Source organism: Henckelia pumila, chromosome 2 (assembly GCF_033568475.1).
Source record: "Henckelia pumila isolate YLH828 chromosome 2, ASM3356847v2, whole genome shotgun sequence".
NCBI lineage: Eukaryota > Viridiplantae > Streptophyta > Magnoliopsida > Lamiales > Gesneriaceae > Henckelia > Henckelia pumila.
The window spans coordinates 157570148-157595904 of record NC_133121.1 but is presented as its reverse complement, the minus strand read 5'-3'; the positions used below and the strand labels follow the sequence as shown (position 1 = coordinate 157595904).

General features: G+C 36.6%; 1 protein-coding gene across 1 annotated transcript; it reads right to left on the bottom strand.

The window, feature by feature from the left end:
- Positions 1–21327: 21327 nt before the first annotated feature.
- Positions 21328–24735, bottom strand: LOC140882225 (uncharacterized). Its single transcript, XM_073288082.1, has 9 exons — positions 24528–24735; positions 24096–24275; positions 23890–23965; positions 23408–23537; positions 23126–23240; positions 22374–22465; positions 22223–22292; positions 22017–22109; positions 21328–21660 (listed from the first exon to the last, which is right to left on the bottom strand). Exons 1-9 carry the CDS (start codon positions 24672–24674, stop codon positions 21574–21576), a joined length of 990 nt encoding a protein of 329 aa, XP_073144183.1. The 5' UTR covers positions 24675–24735; the 3' UTR covers positions 21328–21573.
- Between the last annotated feature and the right edge of the window lie 1022 nt (positions 24736–25757).

The following is a 25757-nucleotide window of genomic DNA, read 5'->3' as shown; positions in this document are numbered from 1 at the left end:
CGGCTGGATATGGAGATATGAGTTTTTTTAACAAAGCTGCACAGTACTTACTTCTGCAAGGAATGAACTATGAAGACTCAACTTCAGAAAATAACTGGGAATGCTTCGGTTATTCAAATCCGATCTCCACCGATCACATGAATTTCTATGATGTTTTAAAGTTTGTATCCAAATTTCAAATCAATCCAACGGCTGGATATGGAGTTATGAGTTTTGAAAATATGTTGAACAGTAGCTATTTCTGCAAGGAGCTAACTGCTGAAGTATCGGATTCAGAAGACTACTGGAATCGATGGAGGCATCCAAATCCAATCTCCACCAATCAAGATCAATATCAGGATGTTACAAAGATTTTGTGTTAATTTCAGGCCAATCCAACGGATGGATTGTGAGATTCGAATTTTTGAAAAGTAATGCTCAGAACAAAAGCGAGAACGTGATTTTGCGACTTCCGAGATTTACTGGAAATGTTTGACTCGTTAGAATCAAATCTCCACCGTTCAGATTGAAGATCCAGATGTTTTAAAGCTTCAGTTTAAATTTCAGATCAATCCAACGGTTAGATTGGAAGATATGATTTTTCCACAAAAGCTGCTCAGTGCTGGAAAAAGAAGGCAGCGGCGCCTACACTTTGTCTCTACTCCTTGGCTTCCCAATAAACGCTCCAAGCACACAAATTCAAATTCAAATCTTTGCCAACTATAAATAGAGGCTTGCCAAGACCATTTAGAGACATCCCAACTCATCTCTTCTCTCCTTTGCAAGCAATTTCTCACTATCAAAGTGTTTGTGTGATATATTTGAGAGTGTTTGTAAAAATAGTTTGTGAGTTGGTTGTGCTATTGTTGTAAACACTTGAGTGTGAAGCCAAGTGTGTTGTGCTATCGTTGTAAGCACTTGAGTGTGAAGCCAAGTGTTGTGTTGAGGCTATCCTTGGAGCCCTTAAGGCCAAGAGTGTTGAGTTGTATCGGCGCGGTGATCGTGTCAAGTTGTAAGGCTATCCTTGGAGCCATCAAGGCCAAGACGTTCGAAGTGCTAGTGGATCCTTGGTTAATCGACTTAACCAAGAAGGGGAGACGTAGACGATTTATCGTCGAACTTCCATAAACATCTCTTATCCCTTTTACTGCTTTATTTACATTACGTATTTATTTACCGCACTTATTTATTTGATTGCTTAAGTCTTCCGCTTGCGTACTTGCATAATCATTTTAAATTGCTAAAGTTGCCAATAGAACCTAAATCCCCCCCATTAGGTTCTAACAAGTGGTATCAGAGCCATTTGAAAATACTTTTCAAATCCTTTTTATGGCAAACCTAGCGAGTGATTATGCTCAAGGGCAATCTACTAATCGTCCTCCTCTTTTTAATGGCATAAACTACGGGTATTGGAAAAATCGTATGTCCCTATATATCCAATCCGTAGACTATGACCTATGGAAAGTGACGGTGAAAGGTCCCTATACACCTATGAAAATAGTTGATGGGGTTGAAATTCCTAAGGGAATGGATGACTTTTCAAAAGAGGACATGAAATTAATTTCGCAAAATGCTAAAGCTATGAATATCTTGCATTGTTCCTTAGATATGAACGAGTACAACCGGATATCGATGTGCTCATCTGCTAAAGAGATATGGGACAAGCTAGAGATATGTCACGAAGGCACCAACCAAGTGAAAGAAACAAAGATCGACTTACTCCAACTCAAATACGAAACATTTGAGATGGAATCCAACGAAGATGTTGACACCATGTTCCGAAGGCTTACTCAAATCATCAATGAGTTAGCACAATTGGGAGAACAATATCCTACCAAGCAAGTTTGGAGGAGAGCTCTTCGTGCCCTACCAAAAGAATGGGATGCAAAGAGAACCGCCATCATCGAATCCAACAAAGGGGACACTGCCGCCTATGATCTTGATCAACTACATGGGACCCTAAAAACCCATGAGTTAGAAGTGTCCACAAGAAAAAAATCAAAGAAAGAAGATGTCAAGCACAAAGGGATAGCCTTGACTACACAAGTCGAAGAAGATGACGATGATGACATGGCTCTCTTCGCAAGAAAATTCAAGAAATTCATGCGAGGAAACAAATTCAAAAAGGACAAGAAACCTGAGAAAGAAGTGACCTGCTACAACTGTCAACAACAAGGTCACTACGCCAATGAATGCCCACTCAAGAAGAAAGTGAAAAAAGGAAAGAAGAAAGCCCTACTAGCTACCTGGAGTGATAGCGACGACGACGACGAGGAAGCAAACTTCTGCTTAATGGCTAAAAGTGATGACATCGTCTCTGACGACGATGACGAGGTACCTACTTACGATGAACTCTTACATGCTTATAAAGATATGTTTGATATGGTTAAGGTTCTTAGAAAAGAGAATAGAAATCTTAAAAATGAATTAGAAACTAAGGAGCATGATAACCTTAGACTTAAGGATGACTTAGATCACTTAGAAAAATCTTTCGATAAATTCAATGTGAGTAGCAATAAATTGAACAACCTACTTAGCATGCAGAAATGTAGCTTTGATAAGGGAGGAATAGGCTATGGTAAAAAGTCTATAGACTTTGCTAGTCTAATAGCTAAAGCTAAAATGAGATCAACCCCTACTTGTTCTTATTGTTGCAAATCTGGTCATGTTAGACATAAATGCAGATCATTGAAATATCAATATGTTCAAAAGAGCTATATGAAATGGAGGCCTAAGAATACTTAACAACTCATTAGTCGGCATTATGAGATCAAAATCTAAGGGAGTTCAATATAGACCGGCTTAAAAATGCCTTGACTTGCGGCTGGTCTCCCTGTTGAACGTTGCTCTGTCCAAGGAAATAGGTTTTTAAAGTGGCCATATGCCCTACCTACTACTGGGAGCACTCTTGGAAAGTGGCGATGATGTTGCTATGAGAGACTGAACTCTTAGAAGTCTATTTTGTATCTCTCTTTTCTAACATTGTGGACCCAAAAGAACTAAAGGGTACCAAAATCAATTATTTTCAGGGAAACAAGAAAAATGCTCTCCCTAGCATATGGTATCTAGACAGTGGATGTTCTAGACATATGACGGGGAACAAGGATCTTCTTCAATCAATCAAACCAAAGGAGAAGGGGACTGTCACCTTTGGAGACAACAGCAAAGGAGTAATTGAAGGCATCGGCTCAATAGGTATATCTAATTCTTGTCTAATTGATGATCTACTCCTAGTGAAAGGACTTAAGCATAATCTACTAAGCATAAGTCAATTGTGCGATAGAGGTTATGAAGTCAAATTCACTCCCCAACACTGCACTGTATCATTTATTAGTGACAAATTCATAAATTTCAAAGGATATAGAAGTGAGAACGTTTACAAGGTCTCTTTAAATAATTTATCTTTATCAAATATAAAAAGCCTTGTATCCGTGAATGTTGATGACAACATTCTTTGGCATAGACGATTGGGTCATGTTGGTCCTAGTACCATCGAAAAACTTTTAAAACTTGACTTAGTCGTTGGTATGCCAAAACTTGATTTGAAACTTGATTCTGTTTGTGATGCGTGTCAATTTGGCAAACATACAAGGGAATCTTTTAAAAGCAAAAATTTTGTATCCACTTCTATGCCCCTTGAACTTCTCCACCTAGATCTATGTGGTCCCTCGAGGAACGCTAGTTTAGGAGGAAAGCTTTATGCATTTGTCATTGTAGATGATTTTTCACGTTACACGTGGACATTGTTTTTAGCTCACAAAAATGATGCCTTTGAGTATTTTAAAACTTTTGCTAAACGAGTTGAGAATGAGAAAAATCTTTCAATAAAACAGATCCGTAGTGACCACGGAACTGAATTTCAAAATGAGAATTTTTCAAACTTTTGTATAAAAAAAGGCATCGGTCACAATTTTTCTTGTCCTAGGACTCCTCAACAAAACGGGGTCGTTGAGAGGAAAAATAGGACACTAGTAGAGATTGCAAGGACCATGTTATGTGAGCATTCTCTACCAAAATATTTTTGGGCTGAAGCAATGAACATTGCCTGTTACATCATCAATCGCGTATCAATAAGGCCAATTCTCAAGAAAACTCCATACGAGTTATGGAGGGAGAGAAAGCCTAACATTTCATTCTTTCGGGCTTTTGGTTCTAAGTGCTTCATTCACAACAATGGTAAGGACAACCTTGGCAAATTTGATGCCAAATCCGATAAAGGTATTTTTCTTGGGTATTCTACTACAAGTAAGGCTTATAGAGTATTCAATAAGCGCACCTTACTTGTTGAAAAATCAATGCATGTTATATTTGATGAATCTTTGTTAAATATTTCTCGCACTAACAATGATGATATAGAAATACTTGAAGAAGAGATGGTTTCCTCAAGCTTAAATGATATAGATGCTACAGTTGAGGAAACACCACTTCCTAAGGAATGGACACATCACAAAGATCATCCTAAAGATCTGATAATTGGAAGTCCATCAAAGGGAGTATCTACTCGCTCTTCTCTCAATAATATTTGTAATCATCTTGCTTTTGTTTCTCATGTTGAGCCAAAATGTGTTGATGATGCTTTACTTGATGATTCCTGGATTATTGCTATGCAAGATGAGTTAAATGAATTTAAACGCAATAATGTTTGGGATCTTGTTTCTAGGCCGCATGATAGACCTGTGATAGGTACTAAATGGGTGTTTAGAAATAAACTTGATGAGCATGGCACCATCACTAGAAACAAGGCTAGGCTCGTAGCTAAAGGATATAGTCAAGAAGAAGACATTGATTATGATGAGACTTATGCTCCTGTTGCCCGTCTTGAATCCATTCGTATGTTACTTGCTTTTGCATGCTCTAGAAATTTTAAATTATTTCAGATGGATGTTAAAAGTGCTTTCTTGAATGGTGATTTGAAAGAAGAGGTCTATATTGAACAACTTGATGGCTTTGTTGATAATTTGTTATCTGATCACGTATATAGACTCAACAAAGCTTTGTATGGATTGAAACAAGCTCCTCGAGCTTGGTATGAAAAACTCTCTTCTTTCCTTATTACCAATGGCTTTACTAGAGGAATTGTTGATATTACTTTGTTTACCAAACATGACAAAGATGATTTATTAATTGTGCAAATTTATGTTGATGACATAATTTTTGGTTCTACTAATGAAACTCTTTGTCAAGAATTCTCTAAGTTGATGCAGGAACACTTCGAGATGAGTATGATGGGGGAACTTAACTATTTCCTCGGATTACAAATCAAACAGTGCAAGGATGGGTTCTTTGTGAACCAAAGCAAATACATCAAGGAGATTCTAAAGAAGTTTGGAATGGAGAACACAAAATCATCATCCACACCGATGAGCACAGCAATCAGACTCGACAAGGATGAAAATGGTAAAACTGTAGATCAATCTTCCTTTCGTAGTATGATTGGCTCCTTATTATATGCTAATGCTAGTAGACCGGACATTATGTTTAGTGTTTGCTTGTGTGCACGATTTCAATCATGTCCAAAGGAATCACATTTGTTCGCCTTAAAACGCATTTTCAAATATCTTTCAAATACTCCAAATCTCGGCTTGTGGTATTCGAAAAATTCTTTCTTTGATTTAAAATCTTATTGCGATGCCGACTTTGGTGGATATAAGGTGGACCGGAAAAGCACTAGTGGAACCTGTTTCTTTTTAGGAAACTTTTTGGTTTCTTGGTTTTCCAAAAAGCAAAACTGTGTTGCGTTATCAACGACCGAAGCCGAATATATGGCTGCCGGTAGTTGTTGTGCGCAAATTCTTTGGATGAAGCATCAATTGCTCGACTATGGCGTCTCTTTTTCAAAAATCCCTATTTTCTGTGACAACACTAGCGCCATATGTCTTACAAAGAATCCGATTCAACATTCGCGCACCAAACATATTGACATTCGTCATCATTTTATTCGTGACCACATCGAACGAAATGAAGTTGAACTTCAATATGTTGACACTAAAAATCAAATTGCCGATATTTTTACAAAACCACTAGATGAAAATACTTTTATTCGTTTGCGTGGTGAACTTGGCATGATTGAGTTGTAATCACTTGTGGACATAAATAAATTTAATGTCATATTAAGGGGGAGCTTAATATAAAATTTGAGCAACTTAATTTTGGATAATACAAATTAATTGTATTTATTCAAAGTTATAAAGCTCACATTTTATGTGAAATTTATGTGTTGCTTTTTAGAAATCATATTTAATTATCATGTTTTGTATTTATTTTTCCAGTCTTTTTGATTATCACAAAAAGGGGGAGAATTAGTTTGGTTAAATACTTTAACTAAGGGGGAGAGTTAGTTTGCTTAAATGCATAGAGAATAAAAAAATTGGTTATTTGATAAACAAACTCTTCTTAACTAATTGTTTAATTTAGGAGGAGTTTTATTCATGCAATTATATTGTGCAAATTTAAATTATTTATTTAATATTGTACATTTATTTCTCCTATTTAACCAAGTTTTGTGATCATCAAAAGGGGGAGATTGTTACGCCTTAAACGCATACAAATCTCGTGTTATGAGATTAATGTTTTTAATGCATTAACAAATCTCATATTATTATGTTTTGATGATTACAAAACTCGGTTAATTGTTACTAACCATTTAAAGTGAGACTTTGCAGATTAGATCATATTAACAATCAAATTCTTGGAAGTTACTTTGAAGTTGTAAAAGAAATGGACAAGGACAAGCCAATATTATAAAGCAGAAACTTGCAAAATTCACCGGGCACTTTCCGGTCATCCAAATCAGATCTCCAACAATGAAAATCAAGATCAGGATGTTCTCAAGCTTCTCTCAAAATTTCATAGCAATCCAACGGCTGGATATGGAGATATGAGTTTTTTAACAAAGCTGCACAGTACTTACTTCTGCAAGGAATGAACTATGAAGACTCAACTTCAGAAAATAACTGGGAATGCTTCGGTTATTAAAATCCGATCTCCACCGATCACATGGATTTCTATGATGTTTTAAAGTTTGTATCCAAATTTCAAATCAATCCAACGGCTGGATATGGAGTTATGATTTTTGAAAATATGTTGAACAGTAGCTATTTCTGCAAGGAGCTAACTGCTGAAGTATCGGATTCAGAAGACTACTGGAATCGATGGAGGCATCCAAATCCAATCTCCACCAATCACGATCAATATCAGGATGTTACAAAGATTGTGTGTTAATTTCAGGCCAATCCAACGGATGGATTGTGAGATTCGAATTTTTGAAAAGTAATGCTCAGAACAAAAGCGAGAACGTGATTTTGCGAATTCCGAGATTTACTGGAAATGTTTTCCTCGTTAGAATCAAATCTCCACCGTTCAGATTGAAGATCCAGATGTTTTAAAGCTTCAGTTTAAATTTCAGATCAATCCAACGGTTAGATTGGAAGATATGATTTTTCCACAAAAGCTGCTCAGTGCTGGAAAAAGAAGGCAGCGGCGCCTACACTTTGTCTCTACTCCTTGGCTTCCCAATAAACGCTCCAAGCACACAAATTCAAATTCAAATCTTTGCCAACTATAAATAGAGGCTTGCCAAGACCATTTAGAGACATCCCAACTCATCTCTTCTCTCCTTTGCAAGCAATTTCTCACTATCAAAGTGTTTGTGTGATATATTTGAGAGTGTTTGTAAAAATAGTTTGTGAGTTGGTTGTGCTATTGTTGTAAACACTTGAGTGTGAAGCCAAGTGTGTTGTGCTATCGTTGTAAGCACTTGAGTGTGAAGCCAAGTGTTGTGTTGAGGCTATCCTTGGAGCCCTTAAGGCCAAGAGTGTTGAGTTGTATCGGCGCGGTGATCGTGTCAAGTTGTAAGGCTATCCTTGGAGCCATCAAGGCCAAGACGTTCGAAGTGCTAGTGGATCCTTGGTTAATCGACTTAACCAAGAAGGGGAGACGTAGACGATTTATCGTCGAACTTCCATAAACATCTCTTATCCCTTTTACTGCTTTATTTACATTACGTATTTATTTACCGCACTTATTTATTTGATTGCTTATGTCTTCCGCTTGCGTACTTTCATAATCATTTTAAATTGCTAAAGTTGCCAATAGAACCTAAATTCCCCCCCCCCCCCCCCCCCCATTAGGTTCTAACAGGGTTGAATGACAATTTCTTGAGGCTATGATGAAGAAATTGGGTTTCGACTCGGTCTAGATGGAAAAGATTATACGGTGAATCTCTTCAGTCTCTAACTCTTTTTGCGTAAACCAGGACACCCTCGGACACCTTTGCCCCAAGAGAGGTATGAGACAAGGTGATCCCCAAGAGATTTTTTATTTTGCAAACGTTTTAAAATTTTGATCAAGTGGATGCTTGTTTGATATTTTGAAGGCAAGAAAATACCCAAGTAAATCTTGAGTAGTCTCATTCCCCCTAAACTCTTTGTAGGAATAGGACCAAAAATATTCATATGCAACAGTCATAAGCATTGGGAGGAAGATTTACAATCCTTAATTTTTAAAGTAGGTCGCACCTGCTTACCCAAATGGCAGGCGGTATAAATCTTGTCTTTTTCAAAGTTACCCTTGGGCATTTCAATGACCAGATCTTGTTTGCTCAGACTGGCGATGAATTTAAAATTGATATGATTTAGCCGTTTGTGCCACAACCACTGTCTATTACTATGAGCAACAAAACAAGTAGGAAAGGGGGTTTGATCAACTTGCCAGTTTATCCTATAAGTGTTGTGTTCTCTTATATCAGTTAACATTACATCACCTTTTTCTAGATTTTATTGTGCAGGTGTGTTGGTGAAACTCAACAAAGTAACCATTATCACATAACTGGCTAATGCTAATCAAGTTATAGCACAGATTCTCAACAAACAGTACATCATTTATAATGATGTTACCATGAATAATCTTACCATTACCCACAGTTCTACCTTTGGAGTTTTCACCAAATGTGATTCTTGGTCCTTTGGTTTTGATGACTTCAGTAAGGAGCTCTTTATTTCCAGTCATAAGTTTTGAGCATCCACTGTTTAAGTACCAGGTGGTCTTTTCCTTACGGGCCTACCCATGCGTATGTCCAGAAATATTATCGGTTTGACAGTTTTTTGGGTGCTATGCAGTGTTCTAGATTTAACCACATATTGTTTAGGCCGTTGATCATTACCATTCAGTCTGTACCTCTTTTGAACTGGCCTTCAATTGAAGAACTGTCTTTGTTTCCCCTTTGAATACTTATTCTGGACTAGATTGGTTTCGACTGAGACCACTTGGGCCTTGATTGGTTCCCCTGACCACTCCCATGAGGTCTTGGCTAGCTTAAACCAAGTCTTTCCAGGTGAAGTATTCTTAGGTTCCACATAGCTCAGTCCTCTATGCTTGCCTTTTTTCTCATTAAGTACTTTCCGATTTGTATCAATCTTGGGCTTATCGTGTTCATATATCGCACTGGATCTGAAAAAATTTATCAAATTAGACTTTTCTTTGTCCAGTTGTGATTGAGTACTCATCTCAACATGAGTGCAATCACGTGAGCCAAAACCTAGGGCAAATTTTGTCACCTGCCTGTTTTTGACTCTCATGCATTTCGCTCAATGAGATAGGATACTTTTTCCAAGAGCTGATAGTTTGAAGTAATTTTTTATTTTCATTTAATGTGGCTTGGAACATTCTTATCATATTTTCATTCTCAGTAGCCAACATTTTAAGCTTCACCTTGAGACTGTCGAGTTCTTTTTGTTGCAGAAAACTGGATTCACTCAACTTATCTTTAAGGTTAGCTCTTTTTTCTTTCACTTACTCGAACTGAGAAATCTTTTGGTGCACTTTAGAGGAGCCGAAATCAAATACCGCATCGCTTTCCTCAACATTATCCAGTTGTGCATCAGTCATCACGCATTGAACCTTCTCTTCTTTACTATCATTGGATGAAGCCTCAGAATTGGTTGATTTTGAATCTGAATCAGCCCATTTTCTCTTTCTTTCCTCAGCAACAAGCACCTTCTTGAAGTTTCTTCGTTCATCTTTGGACCGTTTTTTCTTGAATGGTTTCTTCTCAACTTTCTTTGGCATGTTGCAATCTGCAATAAAGTGCCATGATTTTCCACAGTTAAAGCACGTAGGACAATCATGTGTATGGTATTTTTTGTTGTAATTTTTAGTAAATTTATATTTATTTTTACGCATGAATTTACTAAACTTTCTCACGAAAAGGGTCATGACTTCGTTGCTTATCTCCTCAGCAGTCTTCTTGCATGAGCCCTCTATGACTGTTGGAGTAGCAGCGGTTGCAGAAAGTTCCTAGGTTAGTTGGGAGGTGGGTGGTTCTTCCTCAATGCAAATACCTAGTTAAAACTCGTATTCTTTCAAATTAGCGAACAGGTCGTGCAGTTCCAACTTGCTCAAGTCCTTAGACTTTTGTAAGGCCATTGTCTTTACATCCCATTTTCTGGGCAGTGCACGCATAACCTCCAAAGCAATTTCTCGATTAGAATAAGATTTTTTAAGGTAATAAGTTCACAAACGATACTACTAAACCATTCATCAAATCCATCCATGGTTTCCTAGCTTCATTTTGGCGTTGTCAAACTTTTGGATTACCACCGTGAGTTTGTTCTTCTTTGTTTTATCATTGCCCTCGCACAGCTGGGTGAGCTTTTCCCAGATCTCTTTGTCAATTGTGCAGGTCGTGATCTTACTGGACATGGTCTTGTATAGTTTCTTGTAGAGGATGTATTTGGCCACGCTATCAAGATTTGCCTTCTTTTTTTTCCTCTGTAGTCTACTTAGACTTGTGCTTTTATACCATCTGTGGTCCATCGCTTGTAATAGAAACATCTGTATTGGCATTAAAGATCTTCATGGGACCATCAGTCATGACTTACCACATGTCATCATCTTGGGCATAAAAGATGTGTCTGGATTCTAATTTTCTAGTCATCATAATCTTCTTTGAAAAAACATAGGAATTTTGTTAAACGAAGATGCCATGGTAAGTATAAAATGTATCAGCTGTCAAAGAAAAACCCTCTCCGATACCACTTGCTGGGATCGATTGAGTATGTGAGGTAGGGGGAGGGAGGTGAATACTCACTCAGGAAATATTTCAAATATTTTTCGAAGATTTGAAGGCAGTCTTGCTAGGGTTAGCTATCAAGACCAGTTATTTTAACCTCAAAAAAAGTTTAGACTACTAAGGTAGTGCGGATAAACAGGCCAACTATTTTTGTGATTCATTTATACTCAAAACAGAAGATAATAAGATAAAAGAGTATTTGAAGTAAATAAGACATAATATATGAAAGTTCGAAGTAAAATGCTTCTACGTCTCCCCTTCTTCCTGGTAGGAAGAAAATTTAGTAGAAGACTTTAGTTTATATAACCCTTGTACACAACTACTCCAATAGTAGGACTTATTCCTCGTCTAAACTGGAACTCCTATCCCACAACACAATACAATAGTAATAAAAACAGTAGTAGTTGAGTTAATCCTAAGATTCAAACTGGTGAGCAACTCCTATTCAACAGTCTGTGATAAGCAGTTGGGAGTGGACTCTTCGCCCTTTGTTATCCTTGAATGATCGGATATGTGTGTAATGGACTGGGCTTTTCTCTCTGCTGGCCCAGCCATTATGCTACTCATGGCCTTCTTCCCCCTGGTGGGAAGTTTTATGCCCTCCCCAGACTCAAACCTTGTACCTCCAGGCTAAGTACAAAGTCTTATCAAGTCTGGTACCATTAAGACTTTGTACTTAGCTTGGAGGTACAAGGTTCGAGTCTGGGGAGGGCATGAAACTTCCCACCAGGGGGAAGAAGGCCATGAGTAGCATAATGGCTGGGCCAGCAGAGAGAAAATCCCAGTCCATTACAAAAAAAAGGCGCCTTTTTTTTGTAATGGATTGGGATTTTCTCTCTGCTGGCCCAGCCATTTTTGCTACTCATGGCCTTCTTTCCCCTGGTGGGAAGTTTCATGCCCTCCCCAGACTCGAACCTTGTACCTCTAGGCTTAAGTACAAAGTCTTCTGATCCCTGGTACCATTGAGCTAGACCCTTTTTTGTAAGGGACTGGGCTTTTCTCTCTACTGGCCCAACCATTTTTGCTACTCATGGGCCTTCTCCCCACTGGGAAAGGGGAGTTTCATGCCCTCCCCAGGAATCGAACATGTACCACCAGGCTTAAGTACATATTCTTGCTGATTCCATGTACCATTGAGATAATCAAAAGAAAGCTTACGTCGTGAGGATTCCAGAACTATATTTATTTTCGAAAATAGGCCACAAACAAAGGAGATACGGCCCTTACAAGTGACGGACAGATTTAAGAAAATAAAACGAAGAAGAAGACGCAGATGACGGTTGAAAAGAGAAGGAGAGAGAGTGTCGTACATCTATATATGTATATCCATATTTAGTTTAGTAGATATGTATTAGTTTAATGTGTGTCTTATTTTATTCATGTCAGTTATATTTGTCGTACTTTTTCTAGTTCGTCGTACTGGGGTCCGACCCCTATTTTCTTTTTATGTTGTGGTTGTTTGTGATTCCATAGCAGGTTATCCAGGGGAATTTGACGCATCTGGTGGAGCGTCATCTAGTGGTACCCAGTGAGATGAGCGTGAAGTCGAGTTTCCAGATATATGTATTTATCAGTTTAGCAAGTTTTATATTTGTCGGGGTGATGCCCTGTGTATCTGTATTGATAGTTTTGGACTTTGTTTTGGATTTGTTGGTGTGATCGAGCCTTGCTGGCTCTGAATGTGTTTAGTCCTGGCCAGTGCGGCTATAGTTTGTAAATTGGTGTTGTGTCTCTATTTTCGAGTATATATTGCTGGTTGTGTTGTACAGGTTTTTGGGATGTCCTATTTACGAATAGGTCATGCCGAATTTTCTGTAGGCCCAAAATGCAAATTTTTAACTCGTTTTCGCTGTTTACATTAATTAATCCTGGTTGTTTGATCATTAAATATTAAATCAGGACACGGGCCCTTTCAATGGTACTAGGAATCAGCAAGAATATGTACTTAAGCCTGGTGGTACATGTTCGATTCCTAGGGAGGGCATGAAACTCTCCTTTCCAGGTGGGGAGAAGACCCATGAGTAGCAAAAATGGCTGGGCTAGCAAAGAGAAAAGCCCAGTCCATTACAATGTGGCTGATGCAAGTGGACAATATGAGCAGATAGAATAGATCTTGCAAAGTGCTCAAAGAATTCTTTGATTAGCTTGTAGATCATTTGTGAGAGGTTATTGTGTTTGTCTCTTGTTATCATCCTCTATTTATCGTCACTTTTGAGCAACGTTAGACTGATGTCTCCATTGACTGCTTGTCTCAAATGTCTTTAATTTTTCTGCATGTCTTCATAAATGTGAGACAAGGTCTTGCCGAAAATGGGTAGGAGCAGTTTCTACATCATTGAAGTGAACTCCTTGCAGGTTCCATTTTTTGTAAACTTTTGAGTGTTAAATGTAATAGCATTTATGGCTCTTAATTGTCTGCGACATTTGAGATGTTAAAGAGGTGACAAATCATGCACAACTCTTGATGAGGATATCTGATATTCAACGGCACTTTTTTTGAAACATATCTTCAAGTATATGTGGTTGTTTGAGCAGTTGATAGCCTTCAAGTAGTTAGGAATTATCTTAGTTGAGAAATCATCAAACATTCGAGATTCTTAGAGCAGTCGAGAGTTCTTCGAGCAGTCGAGCATGTAGTAGCCCGTCTTTAAATTAAGTTAATCAAATGCTTAATTATGTTTAATTTGCTAAAACATGATTAAGGGATTATTAAATGGGTTTAAGGAGTTATGATAAAAAATGGTTCGGTTGAGATTTGAACTTCGGGAGGATCGGACCTTCCGAACAGGGTTCAAAAGCTTCGAAGTGATTGGAGCCATAATTTTGGGTTCGGAAGCTCAGGGGAGTTCGGAAGCTCCAAAGTGGGATCGAAAGCTCCAAACGTCCCAATTCCAGTTGTCCGGAATATTATGTAAGCAGTGATGTCAATGATATCGGAAGCTCTTAAGTGTGATCGAAAGCTCCGATCTACTGTCGGCAGCCAGCTTCTAAAAGAAAGACACGTTGTTGGCGGAGGGAGATCGGAAGTTCTGATCGGATCGAAAGCTCCGATCGTGCGATCGGAGGTCTCGATCGTTGTCTATATATAGGGGTGCCAAGCTTATTTTCAATCGCACCATTTCTCTTCCTCTCTCTATTCTAGCTAGTCTTTTGGGATTTTAGGGGTTTTTAGGCGTCATATTGAAAGGCCGGGAGTGGCGGAGTGCTACGGAGACATTAGCGGAGCTGTGCCTAAGTTTTGAGGCATTAACCATCAGTGGGATAACGACGGACGCAGGTAAAAATCTAGACTCAAATTAGCTTTTGCGAGTAGCTATTAGTCTAGTTAAGGTTTTTCGAGCACAATAAGTGATATATCGACTATATGATTATAGGCTTGGACTAGAAAGCAGGATTTGCTAGGTTGCTTTTATTGCTGAGATTAAGGTACTGACGTACTATCCGAGATACCCTGGTTGAGTATGCACGTTCTATGTTTGCATGTTTTATGTGGCATTAATTATATGTGTATTTATTATGTCACTGATATTATGCTGCATGCATTGACACGTTGAGCCTGTATTTCATTGATACTACCAGTAGAGGAGTCGCTCAGCCCCGTTATATTTTGTGGATGTGAACCATAGTTTTGGACCTGGATATATCCACGGTTTATGGTATGGGAGTACCTCTTAAACACCCTATGGATGTTTAATATTTTTGAATTCTACACATGTGCTCGGTTTTTACATAAAATTTTAAACTTTCGTTGAGCTTCCGGGTACAAGAGAACCGATCCAACAAAAAGAAGATAAAAGGTAGAATAACAAAGCCGTAGTCTTTCTTCCGTGTCCAGGTGAAAAGCCTTCGTCTTTGCTCCAAAGAAATCTTCAATTCACGATCACCGTCAATCTCCCAAAAATCTCACAAAGTTGTGCTCTCAAAAGTATTGTGTTATGGCGGCTGCTAGGTACCTTCTTTCACTCGAAAAACTCCTTTTTATATGCCATCAATAATTTCCAAAATAAGCCCAAGAAAATCCCTGATAGTTTCGATAAAACTCGGATAATTAAATTCTGAACATGCGACGGCGCGGGCGCGCCTTCATCTCGCTGATTTCATTCTTCAAAAATCCCCTGATCACGCGGGCACGCCGCTTTCTCGCATTTTTTCTCCAATTTCTTCACAGACTGTGCGGGCGCCCCTTTAACCGGCGCGGGCGTGCCTTCTGTTCGAACTTGTCCATTTTCTTCTATTTTTTTAACTCTTAATTTCCACTCTTTTCTCCAATCTTTTGGGCTTAATTCCACTTAATACTCCAGTATTTCCTACAATCACAAGAACAATAACAAATTCAAGCAATATCTCCCAATAAATCACAAAAGCCAAGTAAAATCATAAACATATTAAGTGCACAAAATGCACTTATCACTATGCAAACACCAAGCACAGAACTTTACACTTTGTATCAGGGGAGCATGTTTTCTTGCGAGTTTCACATTTTCGGAAGGTGATGAGATTTGGTCTCAAGGGAAAGTTAGCACTTAGGTTCATTGGTTCGTTTGAGATCTTGGAGAAAGTCGGAGATGTGGCTTATTTTTTGGCATTACCGACGTATCTTTCCAACATTCACAACGTGTTCCACGTGTCATTACTCGTCAGTACATTGCAGATGAGTCGCACACTCTGCATCCGACAAAAGTACAATTAGAGCTGGATTTATCGTACGTGGGAGGCCACTCAGAATTATCGACCAGAAGGACAAAGTACTTCAGAATAAGCGCATTCCTCTAGTCATGGTTCAATGGCAGCGTCGAGGCACTGAGGAAGCGACTTGGAAGCTAGAGAGTCGTATGTTATCGGAACATCCGGAGTTGTTTTGATTGTATTTTATTTTTTCAGTTTAGTTGTAAACTGCAGTATTGTAATAAAAAATTGTTTCAGTATTATTTTGCTATGTTATCCTAGTCATGATTTCGAGGAAGAAATCTTTAAGTGGGGGAGAATGTAGTAGCACGTATCCAAAGTAAGTTAATCAAGTACCTAATTATGATTATTTGGCTAAAACATGATTAAGGATTCTCAAATGAGTTTAAGGAGTTGAAAAATGGATTCAGAACACTCAAAAATGGCCCGAAGGATTCCAAGCTATCGGAAGGATCGGACCATCCGAAGTGCATGGATTTCAGCAGCATGGTTTGAGATCGGAGGCTCCGTAGAGATCGGACAATCCGAAGAGAGATCCGAGAATGGGGAGATCGGACGATCTGAAGTCTTGGATCGGACCATCCAAACGTATTACGTAAGCAGTGGCATCATAGCGAGAGACACGTGTTTGGGGGTGGTTGAATGGGGAGATCGGACGATCTGATCACAGGGATCGGACCATCCGATCTATGACTATAAATAGGGGTCGAGAGCCCCCATTTCCACTTGCACCATTTCCTCTCCTCTCCCTTTCTAGCTAGGTTTTAGGGACTTTTATGCGTCATATTGAAGGGCCGGGAGTGGCAGAGCGCTGCATAGATAGTAGCGGAAAAATGCCTAAGTTTTTAGGCAGTTGTCATCAATGGGCTGACGAAGAACGCAGGTATAACATTGGATTCCTATAGAGATTAGGGAGTATGTAATATCTTAGTTAAGACTTTTAGAGTATTACAAGTGATATGGTGATTATTGCTTATAGGCTTGGGTTTCAAGTACCTGGACTGCTAGATTGCTAGGGTTTTTGAGTTGTCTGGATAAAGGTACGGACGTAATATTCGAGATATCAAGTTGAATATAAATGTATTATGTTTGCATATTTTCTGTGGCATTTTTTATAGGCATTGATATTATGCTGCATGCATGAACATGTTGAGCTTTATGCCTTGATTTTCATAGCCGTAGTAGGGGTCGCTCAACCCCATATTTTTAATGGATGGTTTCCATGGATTTGAGTCCAGATATATCCATAATTTTATGGTATGGGAGCCACCTCCTGATGCGACGGCTCAGCGTGCTACATACCATGGTGCCTTGACTGAGCAATCTTTCGAATAGGTTTTCTGGTACCCGTCATATTGCATGTGCATGCATGGTATATGTATATTCGTACTTCTGTACTGAGCATTTTATGCTCGCGTACGTAGTATTTTGTGTTGGAAACCCTATTCTATGGGGCAGGGCTTAGGTTGGATGGACCCTGAGGTAGCGGTCGTTGAGCTGCAATGTTTTCCGTGGTCTTTGCTCGTTTCCGTATCAGGTTGTTAGTTTTGGATTTTATTGCTTTTCATTCGATGAGGTTGTAAAATATTATTCGATTTTAGCCCAGTTGTTCTGCCGGTGATTTTGTATTTATGGTTTAAGTTTCTGCTGGATTTAATTATTTGCATTTTATGATTTAATTACATGCTTAAGATTCTGTTGCTAGTTGATTCCGGTATAGGTCACTACATATAAAATCAATTTGATTGTAATACTATTGAGATTTGTTTAAATTTATGCTATTTTTTATTTATGTTTTGATTAAGTATTCATGCATGATTATTAAGAATTAATAAGAATATGATTTGGTACGAGTCGCTATATTATATTTGTTTCTTTAATGTTGTGAGCGCCTTGCAATTTTGTGACAAAATAAATACATTATTTTTTTAAAAACACAAACAAACAAACAAACAAACAAAAAAATTGAGTAGAATACACATTTAATTGAGTTTGGTTTTTAATGCGTAACATAATTATTTGTTTACTTTATATATTTAATGTTTGGGAATTGAAAAATAGAGAATTTGATCATATTTAAAGAATATCAGTTGGATTTTAGAAATAGAGAATTTTCATGATCGGAATTGGACTGCATAGACTGGATCAAGTTCTTACTGGGTTAGATCCCTACTGCAGTTTAGCTAGTAGTGAGTTACTACTGCTACTGGTTAGCTGAATCAGTTGCCTACTAATTTAGTAATGAGTTCAGTAGTGTGAGCCACTGAACTCTCCTTCCTCTGAATCTACAAAATAATTAACCAACAAATATAGAATTGTGCGGAATAAGGTCAAGTGAGAGATTGAACTTGCATCAAATATCTCTACTGGATGTGTGTGTGTGTTCAGCAGAAAATAATCAACACATGAATTTGTTTCTAGATGTTCGAAGACTCAACTACTCCTATGACCCCCCTTATTCTGTTTTCAGAAGGTATCACTAGAAGACTTTGACTAAACAGTCCACCTTAGCTAGGAATTACTCTACTGCCTACAACTAAAACTCCTAGTCTACTATTGTTTTCAGCCCTTGGCTGAAATCACGTTACAGAGGTTTGCAGTACCTCATCTGTACGAATTACAAGTTTAAAACATAACACTTAACACAATATGATCTTAAAAGATCTGATATAACTTTAAGCGTGTGCTGAGTGTTCTTCGGTTCTTGATATGATATGCAATGTAAGCTTGGAACTTCTCTGTATGTGAACAACTGAAAATGTTCAGTTGTTCTAAGTCATAATATGAGTGATTGTGAGTTCATATGTGCTGAATAGTTCTTTCATTGGCTGTGGTCTGATATTTATAGGTGCAAGGTAACGATAATCTTATATTCAAATACATCCATTGGTTTGTAGCCGTTTTCTTGTCCTTTAGTTCACTGTAAGATAGTACACTTCTGAGGTTTGTACAGTTCTGAGTGTATCAATGTACGAGAGACTTTTGTCCAGAGGTAAATAGCTTTGTATAGTTACTAGAGAGCATCTGCTCTATTGCTTCTGGTTTTCTTATCGTCTACATCTACTACACTTCTGCTTCTGCTCTTTATGTTATTCTGCTCTTCTGCTACACTCCTGCTTCTGCTTTGCAACTACTGCTTTCAATAGTTGATTCGTAAAATTATGTTTGTCAAACACCGAAACTCACATATATGATCTCTAACAAGAATATCAATATATATTTTAGATCAGTGTTTTCAAAATCGAATCGGATCGTACCGACCAGTTATACTGGGAACCGGTCACAGGTGCGATCCGAAACATTCTCAAAAACCGTTTTAACGGTCAAACCGAACAAAACAAGTCAAAAATCGGTCGAACCAGTCAAGAACCAAACGATTTTTCGAATTTTATTTTTTTAAAAAATTAATTTTTTAATTTTTAAAACCTTTAACTTAACATTTTATTATATATATATATATATATACATGATTATTTGAAATTTGAACTTCGTTAAAAATATTATTTAAATAATACCCGAGTTTATTCAATTACTTTATTTATTTTGAAAATATATATATAACTATAATTGATATTTTTAATATATTTATATAGTTATTTAGTTTTCAAACTTTGGTAAATTTATTTTTTTTGTTTATTTATATACATCTTTTAGGTTTTTAAAATTTAATAATGTAAAACTATTGTTTTATAAATACAAATTTCACATAGAACTAAGAAAAAACACTGAAAAAACTAATTATACACACTTTCTATTTTAAATCTATTTGATTCAAAAAATGATTGAACATTTTTTAAGATAAAATTAATAGAGATATATGAGCAAAAAATTATAAAAATATTGTTAAAAAAGTATAATATAAGCCTATACATTTGAGATAACCAGCAAAGAAAACATGACATATATATTGAGGCAAATATAGTGATGAAATAAAAAATAATATTTTTGACATAAAAAATATTATTTTTCACTCAAATTAATATTTATTACCCAATATACGTTTGACATTAAAAGAGTAACATATCTTCACAACCCAGCTAACAAAAAATATTTATTACAATATATAATTTTGACAAAATGTATAATATATCTCAACACTCCAACTGATTTGAAAGTGATTTTTCTATAGATTATTTTGAAGTTGATAAAAAATTAAAAAGTAGAGTGCTTCGAAATAGAAATTTAAAACTAATACAAAATAAAATTTGAATATTTGAAGAATAATTATTTCAAGCTTAATTTTTAATAAAATGACAATAATAACCTAGTACTAAATAAAATTGCTCCTTTAATTATTATTAATTCATGAATATTGTATCAAAATTAATTTATTTTTTTATAAATTAAATGTTTGAGAAAATATATACGATTAATAAAAATAAAAATATAAAAAAATGACAAAATGTGCATGAATACAAAAAATATGTATAAAACAATTTCTGAAAATGCAAATTATATAAAAATACAAAATATTATTTAATTTAAAAAATAAATGTGTGTAATAAATTATTATTGAAATTTTATAAATTCTATTAGAAATTATTAATAACTCATGTAGAGAAAAAATTAGGTCAAATAAATCAAGTTTATACAATTATGTAATATGATAAATATTTTAAAGATATATATGTCATCTTATAATTTCAAAATCTAAACTAAAATAACATCACTCTTGCTTTTGGCTTTTGGTTGAAATTATAAAAGTTATAGCTGAAATTGACATTTACAAACACTCAAAAGCACTTTCATGCAGCTAAAATATTAAAAATGTTTCTTAAAAACTCTCCAAAACATTCCCAAAATCAAAGTATGTGCTCATCCTACAATAATCAATTCGAATATTATAGTGAATGGTAACCGGGGAATCTTCCCCGTTATGGGCTCGACGACTAAGATTCGGCGAGACACAATATGACTCGAGGAACCGAAGGTTTAGACCAAAAAAATTAAGATAATTCGATTGACACCACCAATATATGATTCTCAGGATCAGGCATCATACATAGTGGTTAGTGGGATTGCACACTGAATCATTTAGAATCAATACAACAAATTAAGTCGTTTTTATACCTGACGCAAAGCACTAAAAAGAATATCAACAAAATTACATCGGGATCAACTGGAGGGATACCAACATACCATCATCGCTTTTCTACTACGCTTATACCAAATAAAGGCAGGGTCGTAGTTTGCTCTGCACATCCTCGTCTTGAACGTCCTCGGAACCTGCATAACATGATAAATTTTCCAAGACCCTGCACTAAGTTACTGTTTGAATCCTGGATGTTGCATGTCTCGTTTTAATTAGTTTATTCTACAGGGTGGAAAAAGGAATTATGATTGCTAAATGATGCCGAGTGATGAATGCTGAATATGGTTGAAGTCCTGACAACAAAGATACCTGGGTGTTCCAGAATTATAAATTTCATGAGATGAGACCCTCCTTTTCCTAAAGATGAGATGATATGAGTGCAGGAAAAATTGTCTCATTAAGTTAGGTGTAATGGATGGTTCTAGAGCTAATGCCTCTTACTTCCAGGGGCGCAAATATGTGTCGAGGAATCATTTTCCTGATATGCAAAGAAAAGCGCAGCTAATACACAACAATGTCAGCTTATATAACATGTAACCATAATTAAGTTCAAAATCACACAATATGGCATAGCCTTGAATGCGTGTCTAGGGTAGTAAACATGCCAACAAATATGTTTGCCACTGTGTGGATTCATATAATCATATAGATGACAATGATATGACTTTGATGATGAATCGATGCATGCGACAGCTGCATGATGCATCCTATCATGTAGAGCATAGAGAACAGAATACATCCCTTCCAGCTACTGGTATGTAAGTGACTGCTGCACTCCATTCACGCTAGGGCCACCACCTGGGTTGATGGAATCCTTCCTTCTCCCAAATGGATTCTTCGAATATGTTTCTTGAGGTCAAGATAAAACGATAAAATAGAACAGGAGAGAAGCAGCAAAATTCTTCCTAATTCCAAGTCATCTCTGTTTTCATTCTTTGTTCACCGACTACATGGTTGGAATCAAATCCAGGGTAGTCATCTAACTGGGTAAGGAGAGGCAGGGAGACAAACTACCAAAGATAATGATAGCTAGTTAAACAATGAAGGGAAGTGCCTTTGGCGAAAGCCATATATCCTAGAAAGTGGAAAATAGAACTAAGCAACAAAAGGGTCGATGTCAAATCTACAGGATTGCCTTCAAAACACATCAAACGTTTTAAGAGTTTAACATTAAAAAAATTCACTGAAAACATAAGGATATTGAATTCGCATGCCAACAGAACCAGAACTTGGTATTACAGCTCCCTGAAAACTGTGGTGCACATGAGCAGCACTATTCACATCCTGTGTGGAGCAACAAAACTTCATTTGGCAGTATTGAGAATATCAATCAAATCATGGATTGAAAAATTAGGGCCCTAGAAGGAGCAAGCAAATTGACAAAGCACAAATCTCACCTCAAATTCAATGAAACAAACAGTGTGCCTTTCCTGTCTTATTATTTTCATCTGCTTGAAACCAGGTTGCCTGCATATATGAAAAGGTACTAGGAAGGAGTTGATCCAACATATGAAGCTCCACGACTGAGCAATTGAAGTAGAAACTTACGCGCCGAAGAGGACCCTCAGCTCCTCTTCATTAATATTCTCACCAAGATTTCCAATGAAAAGAGTATTACAAGGAGGATTGTCTTTGGTATTCTACAGAAAAATTTACAATCTATTACATAAAAACAGAGAGAACTTTCTAGAAATGCCAAGTGTCATGATTTCTGGTACCAAAACCATATTAAGCAGATCATCAATCTGGCAAGCGCACTAACAATCAGCAACTCAACAAATGCTAACAAACTTACAGATCACCTATCAGAAAGAATTAAATATATTAATAGCAATGTGACCCTTTCGTAAAATATCAAAATACACAGGCTACAAATACATGTCTGCTCCGAGTTGTCTCAAAGTCAAATGTCCTATATTCGTAAGAAAATGACAAGTTTCAGTCATCAGGACAAAAGTAGCATGAAATAAAAATGACAATCATCAAGAGTTTTGTTTTTAATAATTTTGCCAATTTTTATTAATTTAATAACCAAATTGATCCTTTTCTGGAAATCCTACTTTTAGGTATGCATATCCAACCATCCACAACAACAAAATTTACTGGCTTTACCACTAAATTCATCATGCATCACCATTAAAAAATAGTGGACATAAAATATTCATAACTTGTTTTTGTGTAAGGTAATGACCAGGAAAATGATACATCTTAAAGCAATGTCGGTAGTTAAACAAGCTTAAAGCAATAAGCATAAATAAAAAAATTAAATATTAATTTTAGAAACCAAAAAGTGGCACTACCTGAACAGGTAGATAACTGCTTGCTGTAGGTACAGGAGCTGGCGCAGGCATAGGCACGGGAGGAACAGCATATCCTGCATATGGATCATAAGGTGGAGGAGCTGGAGCCATATACCTAAGCCAGGAAATCATTGTTATTAATACGGGAAACGTTTCCAACTTTCCATCAACACCATTTCACTATAAAAGCTCAGTTCAATAATTGCAATTTTCAGCCTACAGCTCCAACTTCGCGAGAATTTTAGCACAAATTTTAAACATTATATTTTAAAACCAACATACCCATGTGGTCCCCAAACTGCCGCTGGGGGAGGGTGAAAAGGAGATGGACTTGCATAGGCAGTATGTGTATAATCACCGCCAGTTCTCATACGTTTGCTTTGGTCATAAACACTAGAATCAGCAACTATCCCTACAAACCAAAAAGGGTTAGAAAATAAAACAGCAAAATATAAGAAATAATATAACTTGCAGTAAAAATCGATCTCATAATTAATTCTTGGAAAAGAATTATATAAAACTGGATTACAGTTTAAATCCTAACAGAATTATCATCTATCAAATATACAAGTAGCTAAAGCTAGAAAATCTTGATGTCTCTCTGCATTACGTATTGGATAGTGTAATCAATACCTCCATGAAGTAGGAAAATCGAACTTACCTTCAAAAAAATACAATCACGCTACCAGATATTTGAAACATTTGTACAAACATAACAGAAAAGAAAAGATTCAATGGACAGTTCAGAATAGAAAAAAGCTCACCCCTTTTCACAAAAAGATTCTTCTTGGCCATCTCAGTGTGCAACACAGACTTCGTGTCCACATCAAAAACCATATCCTATATAATCACAACACAAAACTAAAATGTGACATTAAACAGTTCCATGTTATTGTGCTCCAACAAAAAGGTGAAAGAGATGAAAAAATTTAAACCAGAAGATAAATTAACTGAAGACTAAACGAATGACCTGAAGTGCATCCCTAGCAGCAATAGCATGTTGAGGAGTTGCAAAAAGTGCAAAACCCATAGGATGCTCCCCCTTAAAATTCACCTGCGAGGCCTCGTATCCCGGCAGCCACCTCAGCAAGTTCTGAAGCTCTCTCTCCTTAACATCTTCAGGCAAACCAGTGATAAATATCGTTCGCACCTTCGCAGCACCAAAATGAAAAAAATAACACCACGCGGACCACAACTCATGGACTTCAATGGGGAATTAGGAAAAACAAGAAATTATAATAATTCGAAGACGCCGTAGCATGAAAGCCTAAAACCCTAGAAAATGAATTGCACCCCATCTTTCTACAATCATCACTAAAATTAAAATTGCCATATCCAACAAGTAATAAGGGAGACGAATAATGGCTACAAATATTACTCAAATGAGGAGTAACAGGTCTACCTCATCAGAGGAGAGGCGGGCGGCGGGGTTATCCATAGAAATGGAGTGAGGATGCGGATGTGGAGACGGCGCGGTGGCGGTGGCAGTCGGAGGGGCAGCGCCAGGCGGCCATTGGGGATGATAAGGATGGATTCCGTTCCCCGACATCCGGAAAATCGCTGAACCAGATCGTCAGCTGCTGTCAAACGAAAAGTGAGGTAGCTCGGCTCATTTCAAAGCCTGTAATAAATATAAATGTAATAAATCACAAAAAAAAAATATTTATGCACTCTTTGAGTTTACATGTTACTTTTTGGATAAAAGTAGTTACAAAACATTGAAAATATCATAAAAATATATGATATTTGAGCCTCAACTGTTTAAAATTTGGTACTAATGTATGATGAGTACTCAAACATGTATGTAAGTAGTGATATTAATTATACATTTGTTTTTTTCAGTATAAAACATTGAAAATATGATACTAATATACATATTTGAGTATCAAATGTGTTAAATCTGCTACAAATATGTAGTTTTTTAATATCTAAATATATGTCGCAAGTGTTGATGTTAATAAAGTTGTTCAAATTTTATACTCAAAATTTTATCTTTTAAATAATATCAAATCAAAACTAGTAAGTTCTCGAATATCATATATTTGTAGCATATTTTCAATGTTTGTAATAAGTTTCACCTGTGAAAATACACGTGGACTCAAGGAGTGGAGAAACATTTTTTTTAGATCAAAGAATGTAAACACATTTTTTTTCTGATTTGGACTGCATAAATTTGAGTTTGGGTTTAGGGATTTAAAGTAAATGTATCTTAAAAAAATTTTCTATGCAATATATATATATATAATATATATATATTAATTTTGATTTTATTTTTCAAAATATTTTTCACTATGGCCAATCTAGCGAGTGAATATGCTCAAGGACAATCTACAAATTGTCCTCCTCTCTTCAACTATACTAATTACGGATATTGGAAGAATATAATGGCTCTATATATTCAAACTGTCAATTATGATCTTTGAAAAGTGACGGTGAAAGTTTCCTACATCCCTTTGAGAAAACGTGACGGTTGTGCATAGATTACCAAGAGCTAAACCGAGTTAAAGTGAAGAATAAATACCCACTACCGAGAATAAACGACTTGTTTGATCAGTTACAAGAGGTAGTAGTGTTTTCAAAGATCGACTTGAGGTTGGGTTATCACCAGTTGAAGGTGAAAGATGAGGATGTC